General features: G+C 32.9%; 2 protein-coding genes across 2 annotated transcripts in view; one reads left to right on the plus strand and one right to left on the minus strand.

Moving 5' to 3' along the window:
- The window catches only part of EYS (eyes shut homolog), a 1,532,152-nt gene that overhangs the window by 900,421 nt on the left and 606,139 nt on the right, over window positions 1-25,592 (minus strand). The gene's annotated exons all lie outside the window — the stretch shown is intronic.
- On the plus strand, window positions 758-1,551 carry LOC102151538 (nucleolar protein of 40 kDa-like). The gene has a single exon (XM_038554437.1). The coding sequence runs from the start codon at window positions 864-866 to the stop codon at window positions 1,344-1,346; it is 483 nt and encodes a 160-aa protein (XP_038410365.1). The 5' UTR covers window positions 758-863; the 3' UTR covers window positions 1,347-1,551.

Genomic DNA, 25,592 nt, shown 5'->3' on the forward strand with positions numbered 1-25,592 from the left:
GAGTGATTAGGAAATTGATTGTATCAGGAAACCTAATCATCTACTTTCTTGGTATTCCATTTAGCTTTTTTGCGTTACTGTTTCTTCATTGGAAAAATTGATAGTTTGATTTGGTGACTGTCTAGTTTAAAATATCTATGATCTAGTGCTTAAAATGGTCCTTGGAAAAACTAAGATTCGCACACATAAGTTATTAGATGATCAATGTCTTGTGACTATTGTCATTAAAGACATACATTCTAATAAGAGCATTGTAGAAATAAAATAGATGATTATAGGTATTTATGCTCCATACTTGTCATTAGGGAGAATTTTTATACACAATTAAATGTAGACTACAAATTTGCAGAGTACAATTTAGAGCAACACTGAACCTTTCAAGATACTGAAACTCAGTTTTGGAGAAAGTAAATGTGTCTTGCTTTCAGCTTACTTGCACGAATAATCAATGACCAATTTTAGGGTCATCAAGTAGGAACAACAAACTTCCATGAATTTTAATTAAGATTTAGCTTGCTCAATGGACACAGAGACATCTCTTTAATACTATCTAACTGCTAGCGACTGATACTATTTCTGTAACAGACTAAAGTGAGGCTTTTTATTCTAATAATAATTAATAGGCTATTAGGTTCTTTTTTTCCCTTCTAATCTCCCCTGGGATAAGCACATTCCACATTAATTTTTCTTATATTTTTAACTTCACTATAAAATATAGGGATGATTATTTTCCTTTATTAGAATTTTTGGGGTTTGGTTTTGGCATTTCGCGCAATGCTGCGGCCGGGAGACCGGGAGCTGACCCAGAGACACTTGAATTAACTTTGGCAGAAGAGAAATGGAGGAGCCATAGAACATTAAGGATGAGTTCAGGAAGACCCGAGACCATGGAGAACTTGCCTGCTCTCTACACTATTTTCCAAGGAGAGGTTGCTATGGTTATGGACTATGGAGCCTTCATCAAAATCCCTGGCTGTTGGAAGCAAGGTCTGGTCCATCGAACTTACATGTCATCCTGTCGTATGGATAAGCCCTCTGAGATAGTGGATGTTGGAGACAAAGTGTGGGTGAAGCTTATTGGCTGGGAGATGAAAAATGATAGGATAAAAGTATCCCTATCCATGAAAGTCGTCAACCAAGGAATTGGGAAAGACCTTGACCCCAACAACGTTATCACTGAGCAAGAAGAGAGGCGGCGGCGGTCCTTCCAGGATTACCCTGGGCAGAAGATCACCCCCGAGGCTGTCCTGAACACCACCTGCAAGAAGTGTGGCTGTAAAAGGCCACTTTGCAAAGGATTGTTTTATGCAACCAGGAGGGACCAAGTATTCTCTGATACCGGATGAGGAAGAGGAGAGGAAGAGGCAAAGTCAGCAGAGTTTGAGAAGCCTGACCCCACAAGGAATTTTTCTAGAAAAAGAAAAAAGGAAAAGAAGAAAAAAAAAACATAGAGACAGGAAGTCATCTGACTCTGACAGCTCAGACTCTGAGAGTGACACAGGCAAGAGGGCAAGGCACATCAAAAGACAGCAAGGCAGCAAAGAAGAAGAAGAAAGCATCTGCCTGAATGAGTTGTTGTTAACTTATGGTTCCTGGTCCCTTTGCAAGTGACCCCTGCAGCTCACCCATTCATTCATTCAACTTCCTTCATTCAGCAGGAGGGCCTATTACCCTCTCCAGCTGCCACCGCCAGAGCCAGATTCACTGGACTACTGCACGGGGGTCCAGGCTGCAGCCACAGGTACTGCTGTGGAGGCGAGTCTGGCTGTAGTTGGGAGAACAGTGATGCTCCCCCCCACCCCGGTTGGGTCGGCCCTGGGCTGATTGGTGAGTGATCCCTGCGGCGTCCCACACAGGGGCAGAGGGAGACCAGCAGGCGGAGGGAGAACATGGTAAGAAGTGGTGCTCACTTTCTCCATTCCCCCAGCGTGATTCTACCAGGCTACAGGGACAGCCCGAAAACCATTGTTTGCAGCGACTGAGCTTGTGGGACCCTCGGCCAGACCCCTGAACCACATAGCTCAAGCCAAGATCATTGCTTTACTTTGTATTTGCTACTGTGCGAGTCAATTGGTTCCACTTCAGGTCTCTGCTTAAATTCCTGGCATAAATGGAAGTGTGTTTGGTTTTAAAAATAAAATAAAATAAAATAAAATAAAATAAAATAAAATAAAATAAAATAAAATAAAATAAAATAAAATAAAATAAAATAAATTAAATTAAATTAAAATAATAAAATTAAAATAAAATAAAATAATAAAATAAATAAAATAAAATAAAAATTTTTGGTAACTGCTTCATAGTTTACAGATATGTTTTTTTTTTTTTAATTTTTATTTATTTGTGATAGTCACAGAGAGAGAGAGAGAATGAGGCAGAGACACAGGCAGAGGGAGAAGCAGGCTCCATGCACCAGGAGCCCGACGTGGGATTCGATCCCGGGTCTCCAGGATCGCGCCCTGGGCCAAAGGCAGGCGCCAAACCGCTGTGCCACCCAGGGATCCCTACAGATATGTTTTATCAAATACATCTGTATATTTTAATCTGAAGATGAAATAAATGTGTCATTAAGCACTACATATAAAATAAAAGTTGTAAAAGGATGAGAATTAGCCTGTTTTCAATTATATGTTATTTTTCTCACCCTTAAGTAATAAAAGAAACTTGTATGTTTATTTTCAGCCCCTAATAGTTTTAGTATTTATGATTCAAGTACATTATTCTATTTATCTCTTCATGAAGCCCTAAAGGAAAATCAACTTAAAAAACGTCAGGTAAAACTATCTTCCTGTCTTCTGATGTGCCCATTGTATATGTAAAATTATTATATACATTGTGCTGATACATAAACACAAATTGCAAAATGTATCCTATGCAGATGAAAATCGGAATTCAGCATCCTTTCAATGACTTAAAAACATATGTGTGTGGTCAATGTCTACAGCACAAAAAATCAATTACTGTAATTTTCTAGCTAGCCAAGATATTTGTCTTTCATTAGAGTCATCAAAAACTGTCAGGTGGAAGGGGAGGTGGGCAGGGGGTGGGGGTGACTGGGTGACAGGCACTGAGGGGGGCACTTGATGGGACGAGCCCTGGGTGTTATTCTATATGTTGGCAAATTGAACACCAATAAAAAATAAATTTATAAAAAAAAAAACTGTCAGCAAATTTAAAAATCTTTAATAATCCAAATTCTTAAATATCCCAAAAGTAGGTTTGAACTTTCTGCACCTCCACTCTGCTTTTGGAAGCCACATTTGGCCAATATTTACCAAACTGACAACTGTTTGAAAGGCAGATTCTTAAAAAAAAAAAAAAAAAAAAAAGGCAGATTATTTGGAGAAACAAATTATTTTTTATAACAGAAATTTAAACAAAATATAATTTGGAAGTGTCTGCATGATGAAAAGATAATGTGTACATTATCTTACAAAGTTCAGTTCAATATCAAAAATATTTTGATATTTACCATAAACTTTATGTTTTTTGGGTCACTTTTATATTTGTATTTAATATTGATTATATGAATATTAAAACTTCTTTCAATATTCTAATATTATTTGTGATATCTTCTTAATCAAATTTATGAGTTTTGCCTGTATTTTATTGCATTAATCTTTCTGTTCTTTCTATATAACCAATTCTTATTACCTTTCTTCCAATCTCTTTGAGGTTACTGTTTTTCTTCTAATTATTGAGTTAAATAGTTGGTCTGCTGGATACTTTGTATTTTATAATATGTGCTTTAAAAAATATAAATTCCATTTCTATAATTCTGTTTTACCTGTATCCAAATATCTAAATATGTCATAATATTCATTCTTATTTTTATTTTGTCCAACTGTGAGATGGCTTTTTAACTTCCTTTGTTTTTTTTTTTTTTTGTTATAGACAAAATTATTAGACATGTTTGCATTCTGACTACTTATCTTATTTCTTTCACTACAACATAAGTTCTCTGATAGCAGACTTTTTGTCTGCCTTGTTCATTATTTTATTCTCTCAATCAGAAGAGAGCCTGGAACATAAAAAATCTTGGTAGTTACTTATTTGATTCCAGAGGTTTCAGCTGTCTTGACTAGCTTTTATATTATTAATTTCTTCACTTGGATTCCTATAATCAATGATGGTGTAAATTGAACCATCATATACTTTTTGCAGAGGCTGGAATTTTCAGTTTATCACAGTTTTTCCCTCCACCTATATTCTTTGGGTTGGATAAGAAGTTCCTTTATTATAATATTGTTCAGTTTGTGAGTTTAAGGTGGTTCCAGGTTTCCTTTCACAGATTGTGCAGCACCTAGGGAATCTTTTGCATCAGGGTCGTTTTTCTGTCTTTATGACTTGATAAGACCCATATTGTCTTGTGCCTGTGGATTTAGTAAAATCTTAGACTGAATTTTCTAGAGAACATACAAATATATATTTGCATACATGCAAATAATGGAGTTGGCAGCACTTTAGCAGGACTTTATAATCTACCTTTAATTGCCTTTCCCATTTCTGGCCCCTGGCAGTTTCTATTTCTTCAAGTTTGGCTACCTATTAAAATTTCCTCTATTATAGTTTATCTAGCATTTGTATTTGGTTGTGCTAATCTTTCTTGTTAAAATCTCACATGCTTTCTTTAGATAAGTCTTGATTTAAAATGAATGGCCCCAAGTTGCTGACCTAAGAACTATTCTTTTTCCTTAAGGAAAATGTATACAAACTAAAGGATTATCCTCTAAAAGCTACCATATTTCAGAATATTTCAGAATTCCTACAGCACTTACTGTTAGACCCATAGATCAAACACCACCAGGTAATGGTTTCTCCTCTTAAACACATTCTTCCTTATTATCATGAGAAAACTATATTTATCCTAATATAAGATTGTTTCAAGAGTCCAAAACTGAACATGTTTCACCTTTGCTAGTCTTGACATCTAACATTGCATCATAGTCTGATAACTGCCAAGATGGCCAAAGCCAAAGTCTTTTAACAGCACATTAATTCCATAAATATTTGTTGTACTTTTATTCTTTGTCGAACATTATTTGTTATTATGTACTGTGCTAGTTGCTGAAGGTATAGAGCTAAATAAGGTATACAAAGTCCTTACCATCATGGATCTTAATTTCAAAAGGGGGACCAATCAAAAAGGGCAAAGCCTGGTTAACTCAGCCTCACTGCAATCCTTCAAAATGTCAAGAAATATTTCAAGAATTCCTTCTATATTTCAGGGGTGCAGTGACCAAGAAAATAAGAATTCTGCATAGCTCTTATAGTCATGTAGGAACAAGAGGCATTGAGACCAGCACACCACTAATTAAATAACTATAGGTGTGGGAAGCACCACCTGAGAAAAAGGTTATTTTAGAAATTATAGCAGAGTATAGTTGGGGTTTTATAATGAACACATTTTACTATTTTAGACATTCTAGCCTGGCTACACTGAGTTTTTACCTTGGGAGTTGGATAGTTTTTATCAGTTCAACTTTTGAGCATGCATGCAGTCTTCACCCCGTTGGTCTTCAATACTGGTGCGCCTGCCAAATCATCTTAACTGACTTTCACTTACTGATACTGATCCTCAGACAGTCTAGGCTTAAGAAAACCTGGTCCATCCATATCTTGCCTATAATCTAGAATCCTCCCTCCCTCCCTCAATCCTCCGCATGTTTTTCTCGATACTTTTGTTTGTTTTGGTTTTGTTTGGTTGGTTGTTTTTACTTTCCTTTCCTCAAGGGCCCTTAGTTGGAAGTTTAGCCTTCTTTGGAACTCAGCTACTTTAATGACAAATCCTGGGATGGTTCTCAAGTTTCTCTTTTCTCCCTCTGAGAAGATGAGATGCTTTTATATGCTCCCAAGAAGGTTTGCTGATTTAACTCTTGGCTTTCAGTTGCTTGCTAATCACATTCAGCCTTTTCTTTTTAATCCTGTTTCTAGATGTCAGTAGAGTTTGGCAATACCAGAAAACCCAATTGTCCTTGACATTATTATTTCTCTCATGCTTTTCAACATTTAACCAGTTATTGGATCCTCTTTCACTGGTAAACCATCCCAATTTATTACCAGTGAAATTTAAGTAATTTTACCATTACCTTGTGCGAGGCAATCTGTGATTCATCTTCACGGTGGTGGGGTCCCCATTGCCAGTTAGGCAGTGGGTGATCTACCTCAAAAAACATTTTATCACTCACTTTCTCAGAAAATTCCTGACACAAGCTATCACAGTTTGGGTCATTTATTTCATTATCACACATGATTGATAGCTTGAGTGACCTAAAATTTGAAAAGCATTTTTCTTAAGATTCGGTAGTCATTTTTCCCCTCATTTATGATTTTTAATATTATGCAGTAGAATTTTTACTAATCCTTTGTATGTTATTTTTAAAAGTTTTTTTCTTATCTTAAAACAGGACCATCTTTTCAGTTTTCTTTTTATTTCTAATTTTAGTGTAAAGTTAAAATGGTTTTATGTTTTAATTAATTTTTCTAGGCCCTTGTCAAGCTCTTTCCAATCTACAAATGGATGAATGGACTTCAGTTCTCAGAAATGGTAATGAAACATTCCATTATTAATTTCCTCCTGTCTGTTATTTCTGAGAGTACTAAAAATCAAATGTTGGATCATCTGAAACTTTTACTAATTTTCTCATCTGATCCTCTCATTTCGTATCCTTGTGTTTTTCCGGAAGGAGAGAGCACCTACTTTCTGGGAAATTTTCTTAATTTTATCACTCAAGCTTTCCCCTAAATTTTTAATTTTTTCTATGATTCTTTTGTTTAGTTTCCCAAAGCTCTTTTTATGTTCTTTGAATTTAGTTTTGATAGTGTGCTGTTTTGTGGTTGTTTTTTTAAGTGGATGTACATGTTGCTTGCTTTCTAAGGTTATCAATTATATTTTTGAATTTTTTTTTCCTGCTCCTGCACTGCCTTCAATTCCTTTGAGTTTCTCTTTAATGTTTCTTTGTTTGATACCTTTTAGATTTCTCCAGATGTCTAAGTGATCCTTGTCCACCTGATCATATTTAAGAGTGAGGCACTAAATATCAGATTGGCAGTTTGTTGTGCATTTGCAAATTATAAGGGTCAGGTATAGATGAAGGTGACTAAGGAGGACATGAAGGTGACATGACTATTTCACCAGTATCTCCAACAGTTAATATGTCCTTCCCCAGGGAGGGAGGATTGGTGCTATCTGTAGCCTACAAATTGTGAGTGTGAGTGCCTATGATCTGGCAGCTGAAACAGGGGTTTAGACCCTCACCATTTAATGTGTAGATATTCATTATTCCCGGGTTTCTTCAGCATGATACTTCCTACTTTAGCAGTGACTACTGCTCACAACTCCAAATTGCTTCTGTTTTTTTCTAGAGAGTAGATTTTCAATATTCTGCCTATTTGTTCATATGTTATGTGAAACAGGGATAAAGGGAATAACCAAGTACTTGGAAAGTGGAGTATATACAGATGTTAAAATGGTTCTAATAGTTGGGGCACCTGAGTGGCTCAGTTGGTTGAATGTCAACTCTTGGTTTCAACTCCGGTTGTGATCTTATGGGTCTTAATCTCATGGATTGTGGGATGGAGCCCTGCATTGGGGCTCTGAACTCAGCAGGCAGTCTGCTTGAGGATTCTCTCCCTCTGTCCCACCCTGCTCATGGTCTCTCTCTAACTAGTATATAAATCTTAAAAAATAAAACAATAAATGCTTCTAATAGTGACATTCAAGAGCCTTCTTTTTTCAGTTCCATCTTCAACCTTGCCTTCACAGGTAGCAAATGCCTCCAATGCCTCATCCTTTTAAGAATACTTCACTTTATTTGGCAGTTTGTTTCTCAATTTCTCTCCTTATAATCACTTTCTTTTTGTCTACAAAGCTAACAAGTTAGCAGCTTTCATCTTTCAATTAACATCTTTTCTCTTGTGATCCCCTATCTTTGTTTCTTTGCTCTGTGGAACTGTTTCTTTCAAAAAATCCATGAAATAGTTATTTTAGTAGTGTTTGTGGAACTTGCAGTGATAAAGACATGTGTGCTCAATCTGCTATGTATAACCAAAAGTCCATAAGTCACCTTGAAAAATGACTGCATTGGTGAGTCTCTCATTCAGTACTCATCTCCAGCTATTCTACTTTAATTCAAACACAGAAATGTATCTTCAGTAAGCCCCCTCATCTCCATTCCCTGTGCAACCATGTCATTATGTAGTTTCAAGCCATTATAATATTTGACCTGAGTTACATTTCCAGTGTTGTCCTAACAAATTCCATTCTTCAGTTGCAACAAATAGAAACACAATGATATCTTCTTTCTCAAAAACCTTCAACAATTCTTCTAATTCTTAAGAATAATGTCTAAAGTTATTAGTGGTACACATAAAGTTCTTAATAATCTAACTCTCAGCCACCCCTGCATTTGGGTTCCACTCAGAAACCATCCTTTGGCACTTCCCAATTTGATGAATATGAACATGGGGCTGTGAACACACACACACACACACAAACACACACATGCCACACACACACATGCACATAGGCTCACATGCCCTATGAATATCAAGCTATTTTCATTTCCATAAATATTCATAGTTTTCTTTTACACTGGACTACCTACCCTAATTCTACTATCAAAATCATGTCTTTCTTCATTTTCTTCATATTGTAGTTTAGCTGTAGCTTATATCAACACATTTTTCTTGACTCTATTACAAGATATACTTTCATGGTATTTAGCCCAAAGTGTCATTTACTACATTGCATTCTTTTTCTTTTCTCATTTCTCTACACTGCTTGCTATGCTTTACTCCCAAGACCATATACTCCGTAAGGCTGCTTATATATTTCCTATATTCAATTTTAATTCCTAAGACACTACCGAGCATATAGCCAATGCTCAATTAAGTACTTGACAAAAAAAAAAAAAACCAAAAAAACAAACAAACAAACAAAAAACACAAAGACTACTATAAGTACCAAAAATAGGAGAATGTGAATAATCTTTGTTATGATTGATTTGTGGGGAGAAGCAACTTGTCATTTGGTTCATTGTTTGTTTTTTATGAAGAAGATACAACTAACAAATCCTGACACAAAACAGACAATGAATCATTTATCATCACATTGATTTTCTATTAGTACCTTTTTTTTTTTAAAGAAAAACTTTATCTTCTGGGAGACACTAAGGGGATCTTTTCACTTTGCTTTATAGGTTTCAAATGTGAAAACAAGTAAAAAGAAAAGAACAGAGTTCATGTTTAATTACCAAAACAACTGCAAAAATATGGCAGAAACAGTAGAATAAGGCCTTTAAGTAGATTTTCTGTTGACTTCCAAGAGTCTGAAAATATAATAATTATTTATAGCATTTAAAAGATGACCTAAATGAAATGAGAATAACAAATTCAAAGTTAGTTTGATTGTAAAAGACGAAGAAGAAAAATATGGGTGCACCTAATTATCAATTAATCTCTCGATAAGCTGCAAATTAAGATATAAATATATCCTTTTGACTATTTTACATGTCAAACAAGTGTACTGGAAAGGAATAGTTTGAGAGATTTTCCAATAAATTTGTGGCACTGAAACCAAGACTAATTGCAATAGACCCTTCATTGGAGACTTTAAACAATAGGGTAAAATTCATCCTACTTCATGTCACTAAGGCAAATATGGAGAAAGGAAACACAAACATGGTCACATTTTATTTTCAACTGTCTCTTACTGCAATGTAAGGTTTAACTTGTAAAAGGGCTATCATTTCAAAGATACAATTGCTTGTATCTTTTTGAAAGGCAAAGCAAGGGCAAAATGACACATTATTAAGAAGCATTTTTTTATTATTCTTCCTTTTTATTTATTTATTTATTTCTGCATTTTTCTTAATAAAAGAAGAATGAAAATGGAAGAAAAAATAAGTCTACACAGTTTTAAAACATCCTGTGTTATATTGTTAGATTTTATTTGCAAATTTATGACCAATGTTTATATGCATTTTTTCACATGCTAGAAACATCAGATTTAACTTATTCTGGTTATGCTTTCTCTTTTTCCTGTAAATAAAACCCTAAGAGAGTTTTCATGGATTACAGGTTTTCGTATTTTCCTTTCATCACGGTTCATTGTTTTGCATAATGTACAAAAATATATATAACATACCCAGTCCATTTTAGCCAAAGAAGAAAAATAAACTTTACAAGTCTTAAAACCCTTCAAAGGTAACTCTACAAGAAAAAAAATACTTTTTTTACTTTAAGTTAGTAAATAAATGTTATTGAAATAATAATAATAATAATGAGATGGCTAAGTTGAGTTTTAAGTTGGTATGTAAATGTTATTGAAATAATTAAAATAATAATAATAATGAAATGGCTAAGTTGAGTTTTAAGTTGGTATGTAAATGTTATTGAAATAATAATTAAAAATACACATTATGTATTCATTCCTTAGTACCTAAAATTTACGATCTATGCACAACCGCATTCCTACAGAAATGACATCAAAAACACTATGTACCATAAAGATTTTCCACTCTTTGCCAATTGAGAAAAGCAAATTTAAAATTTTTAGGAGGAAACTCCATGACAGCATAGGAATAGATTATACAATGCAATATTTTCTTGAGTTATTTAAGATTATACCTACATCTTAAGCTGTTAGCTGTGTATAGGAATGTGTAACCAAGGAGAAAACTTAAATAATCTATAACTTCGAATTAGTGATGATTGTTAGCAGTAACTAAAAATATTTTTGCCTTATTTTGTGCTTAAAATTATCTTGAACCTTCATAAAAATGCAAACTAATAACTATAGTTAATTGCTTCAAATACTAAATTCATTGCATGCCAAGCTTAAGACATATTTAAAAGGAAATGCTATTTTCATCTCTCACCATGCTGTGCTGAATTATTTTTAATATATTATTTAACTAACAGTAAACATAAAACATGTCAAAAACTCTATGTATTTATAGTTTTCATAGAATTATATGACCAGAGAAAATTTTTGAAATAGGACTCACAGAATGACAAAGCTAATAAAGTTTAATTGAACAGTACATTTTTTTATTGATAACATTGTTTCCCAAATATTTTCCACTGGTTTTAACATAACTATGATAGTCACCATGGTCATGCACATTCTGTGTTGCTCAGCCCATGTATACTCCTCTTTGCCCTTTATAATGACTCAATTCTTTCACACATTTGTGTATTCTAATTTCTGTGAAATTTTCACTCATCCTGCTATAATATGATGTCAGGTGGTTATCATTTGGCTCCAATTCCAAATATACAAAATAACCCCATCCAAATTATTTTCTATTAATCTCTGATGATGAAAGTAATACTACAAGGCTACAATGTAATGAGAAACAGAAATGTGTATGTAAGTCATGATATTCTGTGCCAGTACTTAATTATACATTCACAATCCAAATAACTAGGAAATAATTTGGATTTTTGAGATATTGATAAATATTAAAATATAAAATTAAGATCATTACTGTGGAGAGTTTTAGACATGAAGTATATGTCCATAGGCCCTCCTCTGAAAAACACTACCAAAAAAAGACACCATAAGGGTCAGATCCTACTTAAAGTTAGGCAATATCAAAATGGGAGGGAGTTCATTTTTATGCCTTATACTAATTTCTAGGATTAGAGTGAGATCATTTGCCTTTGAAAAATTAACAACAGTGGGCAGCCCAGGTGGCTCAGTGGTTTAGCGCCGCCTTTGGCTCAGGGCGTGATCCTGGAGACCTGGGATCAAGTCCCACTTCGGGCTCCCTGCATGGAGCCTGCTTCTCCCTCTGCCTGTGTCTCTGCCCCTTTTTGTGTGTGTTTCATGAATAAATAAATAAAATCTTTTAAAAACTAATTAATAAAAGATAATGGATATAGAATTATACCTGAAGTGCCAAAGCATGAGGAAATTTAAGTAATTTAAGGAGTTAATATTTTCAATTCAGCAAAATTGTTGTGTACCTTTGAACAAAAATTTATTTCACATAGTGTGTTATTAAATTTAGAATGTTAGAACAAGAAAGAGTTCTCAAAGGATTTCTCTGTATATATGTGGAAGATCTTTAGTAATTATCTAAATATCCAGGATATGCAGAGACATGTAAATCTATAATTACGCCGAAGTAAAAATTTATTCATGCGCAACGCAAAACTGAAGTATGGAAGTCACTTAGATAATGAATGTGTCTGACTGATCTTTCTATATTTACCTTGCTACTTATCATTGTATGATCTTCAAAAAAATGCCACCTCCAACTACTTATTAGTAGTTATAAGAATAAATGGTATATGAAGAGTCCAAGAAAAAAATAGTTCCTTACTGGACAATAACTATGTAACTATCTTAGGCCTTGTATTTACCACAGTAAAGCAGTTAATTCTATTTTTTTGGCCATATTTTACAACTTTGGGGGTAAAGTATATAAAATACTTGCAAATTAGAAACACAAGAAGTTGATTGATACTGTATGATTTTGAGGAATGCCCTGTTGTGGAGTATCATAAGTGGTCACTGTATAATATGCAAGCACTGGGTCTGTTTAGTAGCTGAAAAAAATGCTCAAATGTATATTTAACAATTTTATCTAAATGTGACTTTAATAGGGGGTTATAAATTAGCTGTTGCCGATGTAACTAGATCCTGTTTTAGACCTGATAAAAAATACATTAACTTTGATAGCTACTTCTCAATTTATTTATGGTCTCAAGTTCAATGGCTTGAATTTCACGAGTAAATATTCCAGTGAATGTTTTTACTCATAGTTGGTGTCCAATCACCAGAATAAACTTCCTTTTCCCCATTTATTTTATTATATAAGTTCCATTTCTTTCTATTTCGTGCAATGGGGCAAGTCAAATAACCAATTCCCATAACTATGATATTCTGAAAGTGTATAATAGGATAAATAATTAAGATATGGACTTGCATTATTTTGTCTTACAGATACACACACAAACACACACACACACAAGCAAAACATGTATTCCCTTCTGTACTTTGGACTTTTATACTACAGGGACAGAAATAGAAGTTGGCTTTTATTTTTAAAGAATACAGAGTATGATATTTGGGTTTCCTGGAGAAATGTAAATGAAGCAAAGATCTTTGAGGAAGAGCAAGATGAAGGAGAGGGTTGGAGATAGAGAAGTAAATATCTCAAGTATAAGAGAAGAAACACAATTCTTGGTGGGGGGGGTAGATCTACAGTATTCTTTAGTGGAGTATGTTGTCCTACAGCTCTGGGGTTTTAGAGTAGGGTGGATGTGATTTAGAAAAAAAGTAAAGAACGTGGCATTTCTTACAGACACATACACACTTAGATCAGCTATATATAAGTACCTCATCTAGGATTGCTACCAGACTGCAGTCAGGGTATATGCATAGTATAATGGTAGTGCTATACTTAATTCTACAGAACTGAAGCAAGATGATTTTCAGATAAGAGTGTTGACCCAGTTTCAGTATGGCATAAAGGGATGAGTCTGGAATCTTAGAAGTAACTACTTATTTAGAATATGCCACTAGTCTATACTGAAACTAAGGCTGATTTAAAAATGCTTATGTGATAAATAAAATAGAACAAAGAGAAAACAAACATACATCTGGATGTTCTCAGTGAAATAAAGACTAATGCTTCTGAAAATGCATTCTGTATCCAAGTCACATAATAAGTTATTGATATTTTGTTCCATAATGGAAGACTGCCATTTTTATGTGGAAGTAATTATCCTACAAATGCATTCAATGACTCAAATTTAGATAGGGCTACTGGCATAGGACATTCATTAAGAGACACACAGGCTTCCAATGAAAGGAATCATAGAATAAATAGTGAGAAAAAAAATATCTGCCTGGTTGTTACCTTCTTCCTTTCCTTTTCTTTTTGTTTTAGGTTTTCTTTATTTAAGTAATCTGACACCCAACGAGGGGTTTGAAGTCAGAGTCTCAAGATCAAGAGTTACATGCTCTTCTGACTGAGCTAGCTAGGTGCTTCAAGTAATTAGTATTTCTTACACTGGGTATGGTGAGGGATGACTCATGGCACTTAATTTTCATTGTCAATACTCTCCATGATAGTCACAAATGTAATTGCTTCTTTAAAGTACTATAGGATTTCAAACAAGGAGAAAAGTCTGATGGGGAGTTTAGTTCTTGCCTAGCAAATCCTAGTCAGTTCAGCCAATATCAGCTAGTTCTTCTTCTTCTTCTTCTTCTTCTTCTTCTTCTTCTTCTTCTTCTTCTTCTTCTTCTTCTTCTTCTTCTTCTTCTTCTTCTTCTCTTCTTCTTTAATATCAGCCAGTTCTACCTTCCAAATACCAAATGTTGTAACATATGCTGTGCAGGATTAGAAACAAATAATTGGCCAAAAGAAAGAAGTACTAGGATCAGATGCAAGAAGAGAAAGGAAAGTGAACTTGGAAATAAGAACAGCCTTACTCTTCAAGAGTACAGGGTAATGGGATTAATTATATTAAGGGATGGGACATTGAAGTTATAGCCAGAATTGGCCAAAAAAATATTAATCTTTTAAATGATTCCCAGTATAAAGATCTTAAATTTATATTCAAAGCCGCATTGTGGCCCCAAAATTTATCTAAATACATTTCACAAATTTTTAAGTTTGAAATTAAATAGATGATTTTTTCAAGAAATACTGACTGGTAAAGGAACAGAGAAATATGAAGATCAGTGACATCTATGAGCATTGCTGTTCTCCCAAGGCATGCTAATATTGTGCTTCTAAAGAGTGATAAAAATGGTATATTTAACATTTTACATGGTAACATATCACGTGTCTGATCAATGGTAGGAGATAAAACTTACCTATATATTTTTCTCTGAACATAAGCTTATATTTATGGAACTAACATAAGTCATATAAATCATAAAATGCAAATTATAAGAATATATTTTTAATTTCTATACACTTTATACTTTAAATAAGCTTAAAGTTCAGTACCTGCATGTAAGTGCTTACATTTTCTAATTTTTCATATAAATCTTAAACAAGCGATAGACATAAGATTTCTAAATCCACAGATGCAAAATGTCTATTCATGTTGCCAAGAAGCCAGATGGCATTCAAATTTTTTTAAAAAAGAACTTTTCCAATATCCATATAACACCTGTCCACTCCAATTATTAGATACTCAAAAGAGATACCAAAATGGGATTTAATATCTTATACAGTATATAATTGTTATGAATAAACTAATGATACATATGCATATTATTAAAATTATTCTTTCATTCATTATATTCTTTATAATTTTAATGATATTAAATAATATATAATAAGTACTAGAGGTCCTCAAACTAAAAAGTAGTTCACTTTTTTCATGTTAATTACCTTAAAGGAATCAAAGAGAAATCTTGCCACACTTACATATAGCTTGCATTGTGATATACAGTAATATTTAACTTGGACTATTACAAAAGTCTTTTACTCTTCAATTTTATTTTTTTCCTCCATTAATTTTATGAATTCTGGAGTTATGAACTCATATATCCCTACAGATTTTTAAGGGTCTTCATTTTCTAATTTATAGATATAATGAAACATAGTTAATAGTATAATAAATAGTTTTAATTCAAAGGGATATGAGATTTTGTGATACTAAAGAAGTTTTTAAAATAAAGTATTTATAGATCAACAGTCCTTTCTGTATGTTTTAAGTACATTTATTTCCTGAAAATTTATTAGATTATTTTAATTAAATACAAGAAAAGGAAGAAAGTACACATGAGACAAGCTGTGGTGTCTATACAGTTCTATAGGTCCTAATTCCAAAATTTATTATGACCTTTATTAGGTCAACAGAATTGTTTTGAAGATTCACTCTGGCTATCTCTTTTATATCATCTAAGTTAAAAGGCTTTGGGCTAACAATTCATTCTGACTAAGCCAGAGAACTGCACAAAGGCAGAAGACCTAGGATCTGTTCCCACTTGGATTGGAGACAGTAATTATCACATAAATGGTCAGGGTACTTTTACGTTTGAATCCATATAAACAACAATGCCTAAAAAAATGAAGAGCCATCCTTGACTCTTCTTTCTGCTCCCACCTTTGACCGATATTAAAATTTTGATTGTTACTTCCCAAATCTCTTTCAACCTTACCCATTTTCTCCCTGTTCATGCCCTCTTCTGGACTCATATCACCCTTATCTACTTGGTACTTTATTTCAGCCAGATAAATTGCTCTCAAAAGTTATTTCTCCAAAATTTGACTGCCTTACAAGCACAATATTGTGCTTCTAAAGAAGCTGCCTTACAAGTCTTTAAAGGATTTTCTCTTGTTTATAGGATTAAGTCCAAAGTTTTACAATCACCTTTTACAAATCTCTTGAGGGTCTGACTCCTCAGTATTTTAGCACACCTACTTTTGTCATACCTTTAGTATATTTTTAATTTAAATGGCAAGGAAATCCCTGTAATCCAACAAAATCTTCATGCTATTTCATCTTTCCTTGCTTCATGTATTTTCTTTCTGCATTTGTTATGACATATATCAGTGTGATGAGCTCCTCCTTTATGATGGAAGTCAAATGACACCTTCTTTTGAAGCCTTAAAAAGTAATTTTTTTCTGTATTCTCCCATTGAAGCTGTATGTATTTGTAGTGTGTTGCCCTTACATACTATGTTACATGTATTTTTACAGATTTCCTGAATAAACTGTTGACTTATTCATTTAAGATACATATTTATCTCTAAGCCTTTAAGTATATGTCAGGTCAAAACCACTTAAATGTTTGTTGTATAAACAGATAAGGTAGTTAATTTTTAAAAAGATATTTATAGGGATGCCTAGGTGGCTCAGTGGTTAAGTATCTACCTTCAGTCCAGGGCATGATCTTAGAGTCCCGGGATGGAGTCCCACATCAGGCACCCTGTATGGAGCCTGCTTCTCCCTCTGCTTGTGTCTCTGCCTCTCTCTCTCTCTCGGTGTCTCACATGAATAAATAAATTAAATCCTTAAAATTAAAAAAAAAGATATTTATACAGAGTGAGTAGATTATATATGACATAATATACAGCTATTCTGAATATACATTATCTATCTATCTATCTATCTATCTATCTATCTATCTATCTATGCCTTTCTATGTCTAAAGCACTGGAAATAATTTTCATTCTGTCTCTCTCACACACACAGTCACACACACCTATGTGTGTGACTCTGTTTCTGTGTCTCTCTCCTACACAGTTGCACTGATAATTCAGTTTAAATCAGTTGCACTGATAATTCAGTTTACCTATATCTTTTTAAAAAATATAATATTAAAAATATCATTATTAGGTGTATAGCTCTCCTGGACCTAAAATATTTGAAAGAAGCTTGGAAAACTTTTACAGGTAAGGAAAAATCATCCTATTAAATTTGGAAGGCAAGAAGACTTTTCAGCTATATAAATTGGTCTACAAAAGGTATTGCTAAGGAACTAAAGTATGCTGTAAATGTACTGAGGCTCTGACCTGTAGAGATACAGTAATTCCACTGACAATAAGAAGTATGAGCAATTTTTTTTCTTTCCTTACTGCCCAATGTCTTTGATGAAAAAGTACTGTCAAACTAGACTGCAGAATGTAGCATTAAAGTTTAATTCTATCCAATCAGGTAGGCAGAGATCAAATTCTGAAACTGGCTTTTATTGTGGAAGAGATGGAACACTCTGAAACTCTCTTAAACCATTTCAGCAAACCAAAAATATTATAATAGCCAAGAGGAAACATTTCCAGCTTTAATTTTTTTTCTTCATTGTTAAAAATATCTATGTAAGTGTAACATAAAATATAATTGGAAAGTTTGTTCTTTTCTCTCTCTTTTTTTTTTTTTTCAGAGCAAGCATTTTGTTTCTTTTTCAAAGTGTGAGTCACCTTATCCCTATTTAATCCTTAATATTCCTGGTCAACCTTTTTCATAAGCACTGTTATGTATTAGGTAATCCTATAAATTCATTACATTAACAACAGAAAAATATAATAGTAATTTTTTTTAAATAACCACATATTTGCTTAAAATTTACATTTGACAAATTTCCATACAATTAGTTTCCAATACAGGACAAGCACTAAACATTAAAATAATGAAACAAATATATATTTTAAAGTGTTAAACTGTTATTTTATCTGCCGATAACTCAAACAGAAATTAAAAATCACATCATTTGGGACCCCTGGGTGGCTCAACGGTTGAACAACTCCTGCCTTTGGTTCAGGGCCTGATCACCTGTTGGGATGGAGTCCTACATCCAAGGTCCTTCCGGGGAACCTGCTTCTCCCTCCGTCCATGTCTCTGCCTCTCTCTGTGTCTCTCATGAATAAATAAATAAAATCTTTAAAAACATTCACATCATCCTAAGAGAAAGTTTAAATGATGTATACACTGAAAAATGTATTCTTTTTTATATTTTGTTTTATTTTCTATTGAAATATAATTAATACAGTGTTACATTAGTTCCAGATATACAATGTAATTATTAACAATTCTATACATTTCTCAGTGATCATCAAAATAAGTGTACTCCTAATCCCCTTTACCTATTTCACCCATCCCCCACTCATCTCCCCTTGGGCAACTGCCAGTTTAAGAGTCTGTTTTTTGTTTGTATCTTCTGTTTGTTCGGTTTCTTAAATTCCACATGAGTGAAATTATATGAAACTTTGAAATTCCAACCTCAAGGATATTGTTTTTTACAGTAGTTTTCTAAGAATTGCTTGCTGAATTAAATTACATAATAATTAGCATTACCATGACATTCATGTTTTTTTGAATTCTAATCTTTTGAAATTAAATGAGTATTTGCCTGAAAGATATAGCAACCATCATTCTTCAGTATAATTATATAAGTAGATCAGCAATGTTCTTATTTTACTTTATATATGTGGTAATAAACTAAAATAACCTAAATAACTATGTCCCCCAAAAGAATAAAAATCTATATAAAACTTAAACATTATTTTTCTTTGGGTTTACTGTCACATTTGGTGTGTTTGACATTGCTTTGTGTCTAAAATAATATAAGTTTAACTTTTAAAAAGTAATGATTTGGTCATGAATTATTGTCAAGTATTTTGAAAGGCAAACTACAATATAAATGCTCACCACTGAACATATATTTTATTTATTTACCTATAGAATGGCAAACAATATGTATATCACAGTAGCACTAAACAGAGAAGAAAGTACATGCATTATAGTCAATGTGAATTTCATGAAAATATGCAAATATTAAGGTAATTAAACCTTAATGTTTATTTGGTAAATGTATATTTTACAGTGATTTATTGATATTTTGAAAATCTATAATCCATATTTAAAACACAGTGGTTAAAGCAAATAGAAAGATATTCCAGGTTCATGGATTGGAAGAAGAAATATTGTTAATATTTTTGGAAGAAACACTTATCAATTATTTAATTCTTGAAAGAGGAATAGAAATAAATCTTAAAACCAAATATTGTGCAGTCACTAGAGGAAAATACAGAACAAAGATCCAACAGTTTTATCTTAGTAATGAAAATGAGACATGTCTACATCCCTATTTTCTTGGCATTGGCAAGTGTCATACAATTCTGCAGATAACTCTTAGCACAGGTCAGTGAAGAGAGGTAACAGGAAAAATTATATGTGTTTATTATTTCTTTGTTTGATTATTTGCATCTTTCTGTGCTTTGAAATAATTCCAATCTATATGTTCCTGTAAAAGGCAAGCAATTTCTAGGCTAAAATCAACACCAACTAACTAGGATAATCCATTCTCTGTCAATCTACAGAGATAATGCAACCCATAGAAAAATACCAATAACATTTTCCACAGAATTAGAGCAAACAATACTAAAATTTGTATGGAACCATAAAAGACTGTGAATAGTCAAAGCAATCTTGAAAAACCAGAGCAAAGCTGGAGATAATCACAACACCAGATTTTAAGATATACTACAAAGTGGTAGCAATCAAAGGAGTATAGCACTGGCACAAAAAATAGATACATGGATAATGGGACAGAATAGAGAGCCCAGAAATAAACCATGTTTATATGGTTAATTAATCTACAACAAAGGAGGCAAGAATATCAAAGGGGAAAAGACAATCTCTTCAACAAACATTACTGGGAAAACAGGACAACTACACACAAATTAAAGAAATGGAACCATTTTCTTACACTATACACACAAACTCAAAATGGATTAAATACTTAAATGTGAAATTTGAAATCATAAAAGTCTCAGAAGAAAACATAGGAAGTAATTTCTTTGACATTAGCCATAGAAACATTTTTCTATATATGTCTTCTCAGGCAAGGGAAACAAAAGCATATTAAACTATTGAGACTACATCAAAATAAAAAGCTTTTACATAGCAAAAGAAATCCTCAACAAATAACAAGGCAACCTGCTGAATGGGAGAAGATATTTGCACACAATATACCCAAAATGTATAAAGAACTTATACAGAGAAACACCAACCCCCCTCCCACAAGTAATCCAGTTAAAAATGGGCAGAGAACATAAATAGACATTTTCCCGAAGATGACGTAGAAGTAGACAACAGATACATGAAAAGAAGCTCACAATCACTAGTCATGAAGAAAATGCAGATCAAAACCACAAATATCACCTCACACCTGTCAGAATGGCTAGAATCAAAATGACAAGCAATAACAAGTGTTGGCAAGGATGTAGAGATAAAGGAATCCTTGTGCATTGCTGATGGGAATGCAAATTGAGGCAACCACTATGGAAAACAGTAAGGAGGTTCCTCAAAAAATTAAAAACAGAAACACCACATGATCTAGTAATTCTACTGCTGGGTATCTACCCAAGAAAATCAAAAACACTAATTCAAGAAGATATATGCAAACCTATGTTCACTGTGGCATTATTTATTTACAATAGCTAAGATATGGAAGCAGTCTGTGTTCATCAGTAGATGAATGGGTAAAGAAGATGTGAGATATATATATGTATATACACATAATACATACATATATATACATACATACATATATATACATATATACATAAATATATACATACATATATACATACATATATATATACATAATACATACATGGAACAAATATAATGAAATATACAATGTATATATACGTATATATATATATACATAAATAGATACATGGAACAAATATAATGAAATGTACAATGAGATCTTGCCATTTGCAATAACATGGGTGGACTAGAGGGTATAATGCTAAGTGAAGAAAGTTAAACAGAGAAAGACAAATACTGCATGATTGACTCATATGTGGAGTTACAAAATAAATAAATGAATAAACAAAGAAGAGATGGCCCCCCAAAAAACCAACAAATAAACAAAAGTATCCTAGACTCTTAAATACAGAGAACAAACTGGTGATTGCCAGAGGAAAAGTAGGTTGTAGGGTGGTGGGGTGGGGAAATGGAGGAGGGTGTATGAAATAAAGGGGATAAGAGTACACTTACTGTTTTTGGTGTAATTTTAAATGAGATTTATTTCATAATTTCTTTTTCTGCTGCTTCATTATTAATGAATAGAAATGCAACAGATTTCTGGACATTGATTTTGTATCCTGCAATTTATTGAATTCACAAAACAGCCCAAGTGTCCATTGACTGATAAATGGATAAAGAAGATGTGGTATGAACACACACATGTGTGTATAAATTTATGTGTATGTATATGTGTATGTATATAATGTATATACATACACATACAATGGAATATTAGTCATAAAAAATGAACTCTTACCATTTGCAATGATATGGATAGAACTAGAGAGTATTACGCTACATGAAATAATTCAGTCAGGGAAAGACAAATACCATGTGATTTTACTCATGTGGGATTTAAGAAACAGAACAAACAATCAAACAATCATAATGGAAAAAAAGAGAGACAGACAAGCCAAGAGATAGGCTCTTAACCTACAGAGAACAAGACAATGGTTACTAGAGGAGTGGTAAGTGGGGGCATGGGTTAACAGGTGATGGGGATAATAAGTACTGGTGTGGTATGGAAGTGTTGAATCAATAAATCTACACCTGAAACTAATATTACACTGTATATTAAATAACTGGAATTTAAATAAAAACTGAAAAAAAGTACATTTATCTTGATGAGCCCTGGGTAATGTGTAGATTTGTTGAATCATTATTTTGTACACCTGAAACTAATATAACCCTGTATATTAATTATACTTCAATAAAAAATAAAAATAAAAAACAAAACTGTTCTAAAAATTTAGAAATTAAAAAAAAAAAAACCCACAGTGGCTTACTTGATCTGGAGAATAAATTACAAAATGTATAATTTAACAAATACCCCCAAATACTGGAAATCTCATGATGGTTTTTAAAGCATGAACACACACATGCACACAAAATAAAATAAAATAAAGCATGAATACAGGATAAACTTTAGTGATTAATTATAAGAGTTCTGATAGCTCAGAAGGTCATTAAAGGGAGTCCTCATCATTACAAAATAAAATTGAAAATAAATAAGGAAATATAATCCTACATTCGAACATAGCAAAAGGCCTAATTTAATGAATGAAATACATAGTTTTATATTAAAATTATATCATAATGTAAAAACACTTTACATATAACAATCAAAATAGGTTCACATTTTAAATGTGAGTATCTTTGTCTTCTGAAGCAATGTGCTAAAATAGCATTTATGATGATCATACAGTAGACCTATTAAGGAAAATGGGTCCTGCTTATTATCCTATCACTTGCAATACTCTGTAAGGCAATATAATGCAATTTATTTTTCGTATAAATAGATTCTTGCAATTATTAATCTGTTTTTTGATTCTCGGTCTAAGGTTTATCTTTTTGGAGAGGAAAACAAAATAAAAAGTCGTTAGAGGATTACATAGTCCATCTGATATTTCTGAAAACATAGTCTTTAGGTAATAGAAACCACCTAAGTGTGGTTTTAAAAATGTAGATGTTTTATTCCAAGTTATAAAAAGAATTAACTTGCAGCAAATGTGGTTGATGATTGTTGAAAAGGAGTTACTGTAGATCAATACCTTTACCCTGTATACTTCATAAGTTACCTATAACCCCTGATTATTTTAACCAAACATAGAAAGAAATGTCATCTTTCCTTACTTATTATATGAAGGGATTTAGGAAGGCTTACTTATCTCAGATATTTAACAATATGCTATGGTTGCTGAGATCTTAAAATTATTAGTTTTTCCTGATTTTCTTAAATATTTTTTAAAAGTAAAAATACTAATGTGAGTAATCAAATATTTTAAACTTCTTTTTAAACATAATGCACACAGTAGTAAAAACTAGTTTCACTCAGTTCATTACAGAAAGTATAATGAAGCTTTAGTGAATGAGAAAGGCAAGAATATAAAATACTTCAAGACTATGGATGCCTTTAAAAAAGCAGGGGCATCTGGGTGGCTCAGTGGTTAAGCATCTGCCTTTGGCTCAGGGCTTGATCCCAGGGTCCTGGGATGGAGTCCACATCAGGCTCTCCAAAGGGAGCCTGCCTCTCCCTCTGCCTATGTCTCTGCCCCCACACCTCTCTCTCTGTGTGTCTCTCATGAATTAACAAATAAAATCTTAAAAAAAAAAAGGCTATGGAGGCAATGATAAAGAGGAGTTGAATTTGGAGGAAATATCAAAATGAGGGGACATTTCCAATTGGACAATGGGAAAGTTGTGGTAGATGGAGAGGGACTCTGCAAAGCCAAAAGCAGAGAACACTAAGGAAAAAATTGTCTGGAACAGGATTTCACATACTAAGAACAAAAACAAATATCTTTGTGTCTCAGTGTTTTGTTTTATAAATTATTTGCTAAATTCTTTATAATCTACATGGTGCCAGAGAAAAAAGTTATGTATAATGTTTTTACTTATTTCTATAGCCCTCTGCTGTGTGATTCTAATTTGGATTTTAGTGTGATTTCAACATAGTTTTTATGGTTTAATAAAACTGGCGCACATTAAAATGCTATTAAACTGTTACACATGGTTAATAATACTTATGGACTTCTGAAAGCAGCCATTATTAAACTGAACAAAGTCATTAATGTCTTTAAACTTTGTATCAGGATATAAACTACAAAAGAGATGTTTAACTGTATCTACAGAATAGTCATGGTATGTGACTATATGTTTTTTCTTTTTTTATAATATATTTATATATATATATATTGTATTAGTACTCTAATGAAAATTAAAACAACAAACAATGACAACAACAAAACACCTCACTGTATTTATTCTAGAATTGACTTTCCCACTGATCATGACTTTGTAGGCAATTAACAGTACAAAACTCCTATGGTTTTGTTCCTTCATCTATGTACTAACTAGGTTACCAGAGGTAATCTGTATAAGCTTCTGCAGCCCCCAAATTCTATCTTAGTAAGAAACACCCATTTGAATTTAGGACTAGAAATACAATCATACATTATTATATTTTCTTTCTTTTTTAAAGATTTTATTTATTTATTCATGAGAGACAGAGAGAGAGAGAGAGAGAGAGAGAGAGGCAGAGACACAGGCAGAAAGAGAAGCAGGCTCCATGCAGGGAGTCTGACGTGGGAGTCTATCCTGGGTCTCCAGGATCACGCCCGGGCTGAAAGTGGTGCTAAACCACTGAGCCACCCAGGCTGAGCCATTATTATATTTTCTGAACAAAAGGTTGTTTTCCTTTATTTTAAATAACAAATAAAGGCAAAGATTTTGAAAAATCTTTTTTTTGACATTTTATTTTTTATTTTTTAATAAATTTATTTTTTATTGGTGTTCAATTTGTCAACATTGACTATATTTTTTATTTTCAACATTCATGTTATTAACTTAATATATCTTCACTGGGCAATACAAATGAACTGACTGAAAGGTTTGAGTTGCTGAACACATATATTACTAAAAATAAATTTAGGTTTGGAAATGTCCTGTCACTTCTCCAGAAATGATCTAAGGTATAATTATAAAATTGTCTTTATTTTTTTTATTTTTTTAAAGATTTTATTTATTTATTCATAGAGATGCAGAGAGAGAGAGAGAGAGGCAAGACACAGGCAGAGGGAGAAGCAGGCTCTATGCAGAGAGCCCGACATGGGACTCCATCCAGGGTCTCCAGATTATGCCCTTGGCTGCAGGCGGTGCTAAACCGCTGTGCCACCGGGGCTGCCCTAAAATTGTCTTTAAAGTATGATTGAATTACTTAAACACCATGTTCCTTGGCACCTAACAGTCCAGTTATTGTTTATCTATAACTAATCCCAGCTTATTTTGCTTGAAATGGTTAACTAATTTATGTCAGTATTCAAAGTAATATTACCTATGTATTTGTCCATAGTAATGAGGAAACTGGCTACATATCACTGGCTTATTCACTTTATCATCTCAAGGATCATACTCTAAAAAGTTAGACTTTAGTAATCCTTTCTTTTTTTTATTTTTTTTTCTAATTACGGACTACCTATTCCTTTCAAAATCTAGCTACTATCAAAAAAAATTAAAAATTAATACTAGCTGTTCTTTTTTTTAAGATTTTATTTTTAAGCAATCTCTACACCCAATGTGGA

The sequence above is a fragment of the Canis lupus genome, chromosome 12 (assembly GCF_011100685.1).
Source record: "Canis lupus familiaris isolate Mischka breed German Shepherd chromosome 12, alternate assembly UU_Cfam_GSD_1.0, whole genome shotgun sequence".
Classification (NCBI taxonomy): Eukaryota; Metazoa; Chordata; class Mammalia; order Carnivora; family Canidae; genus Canis; species Canis lupus.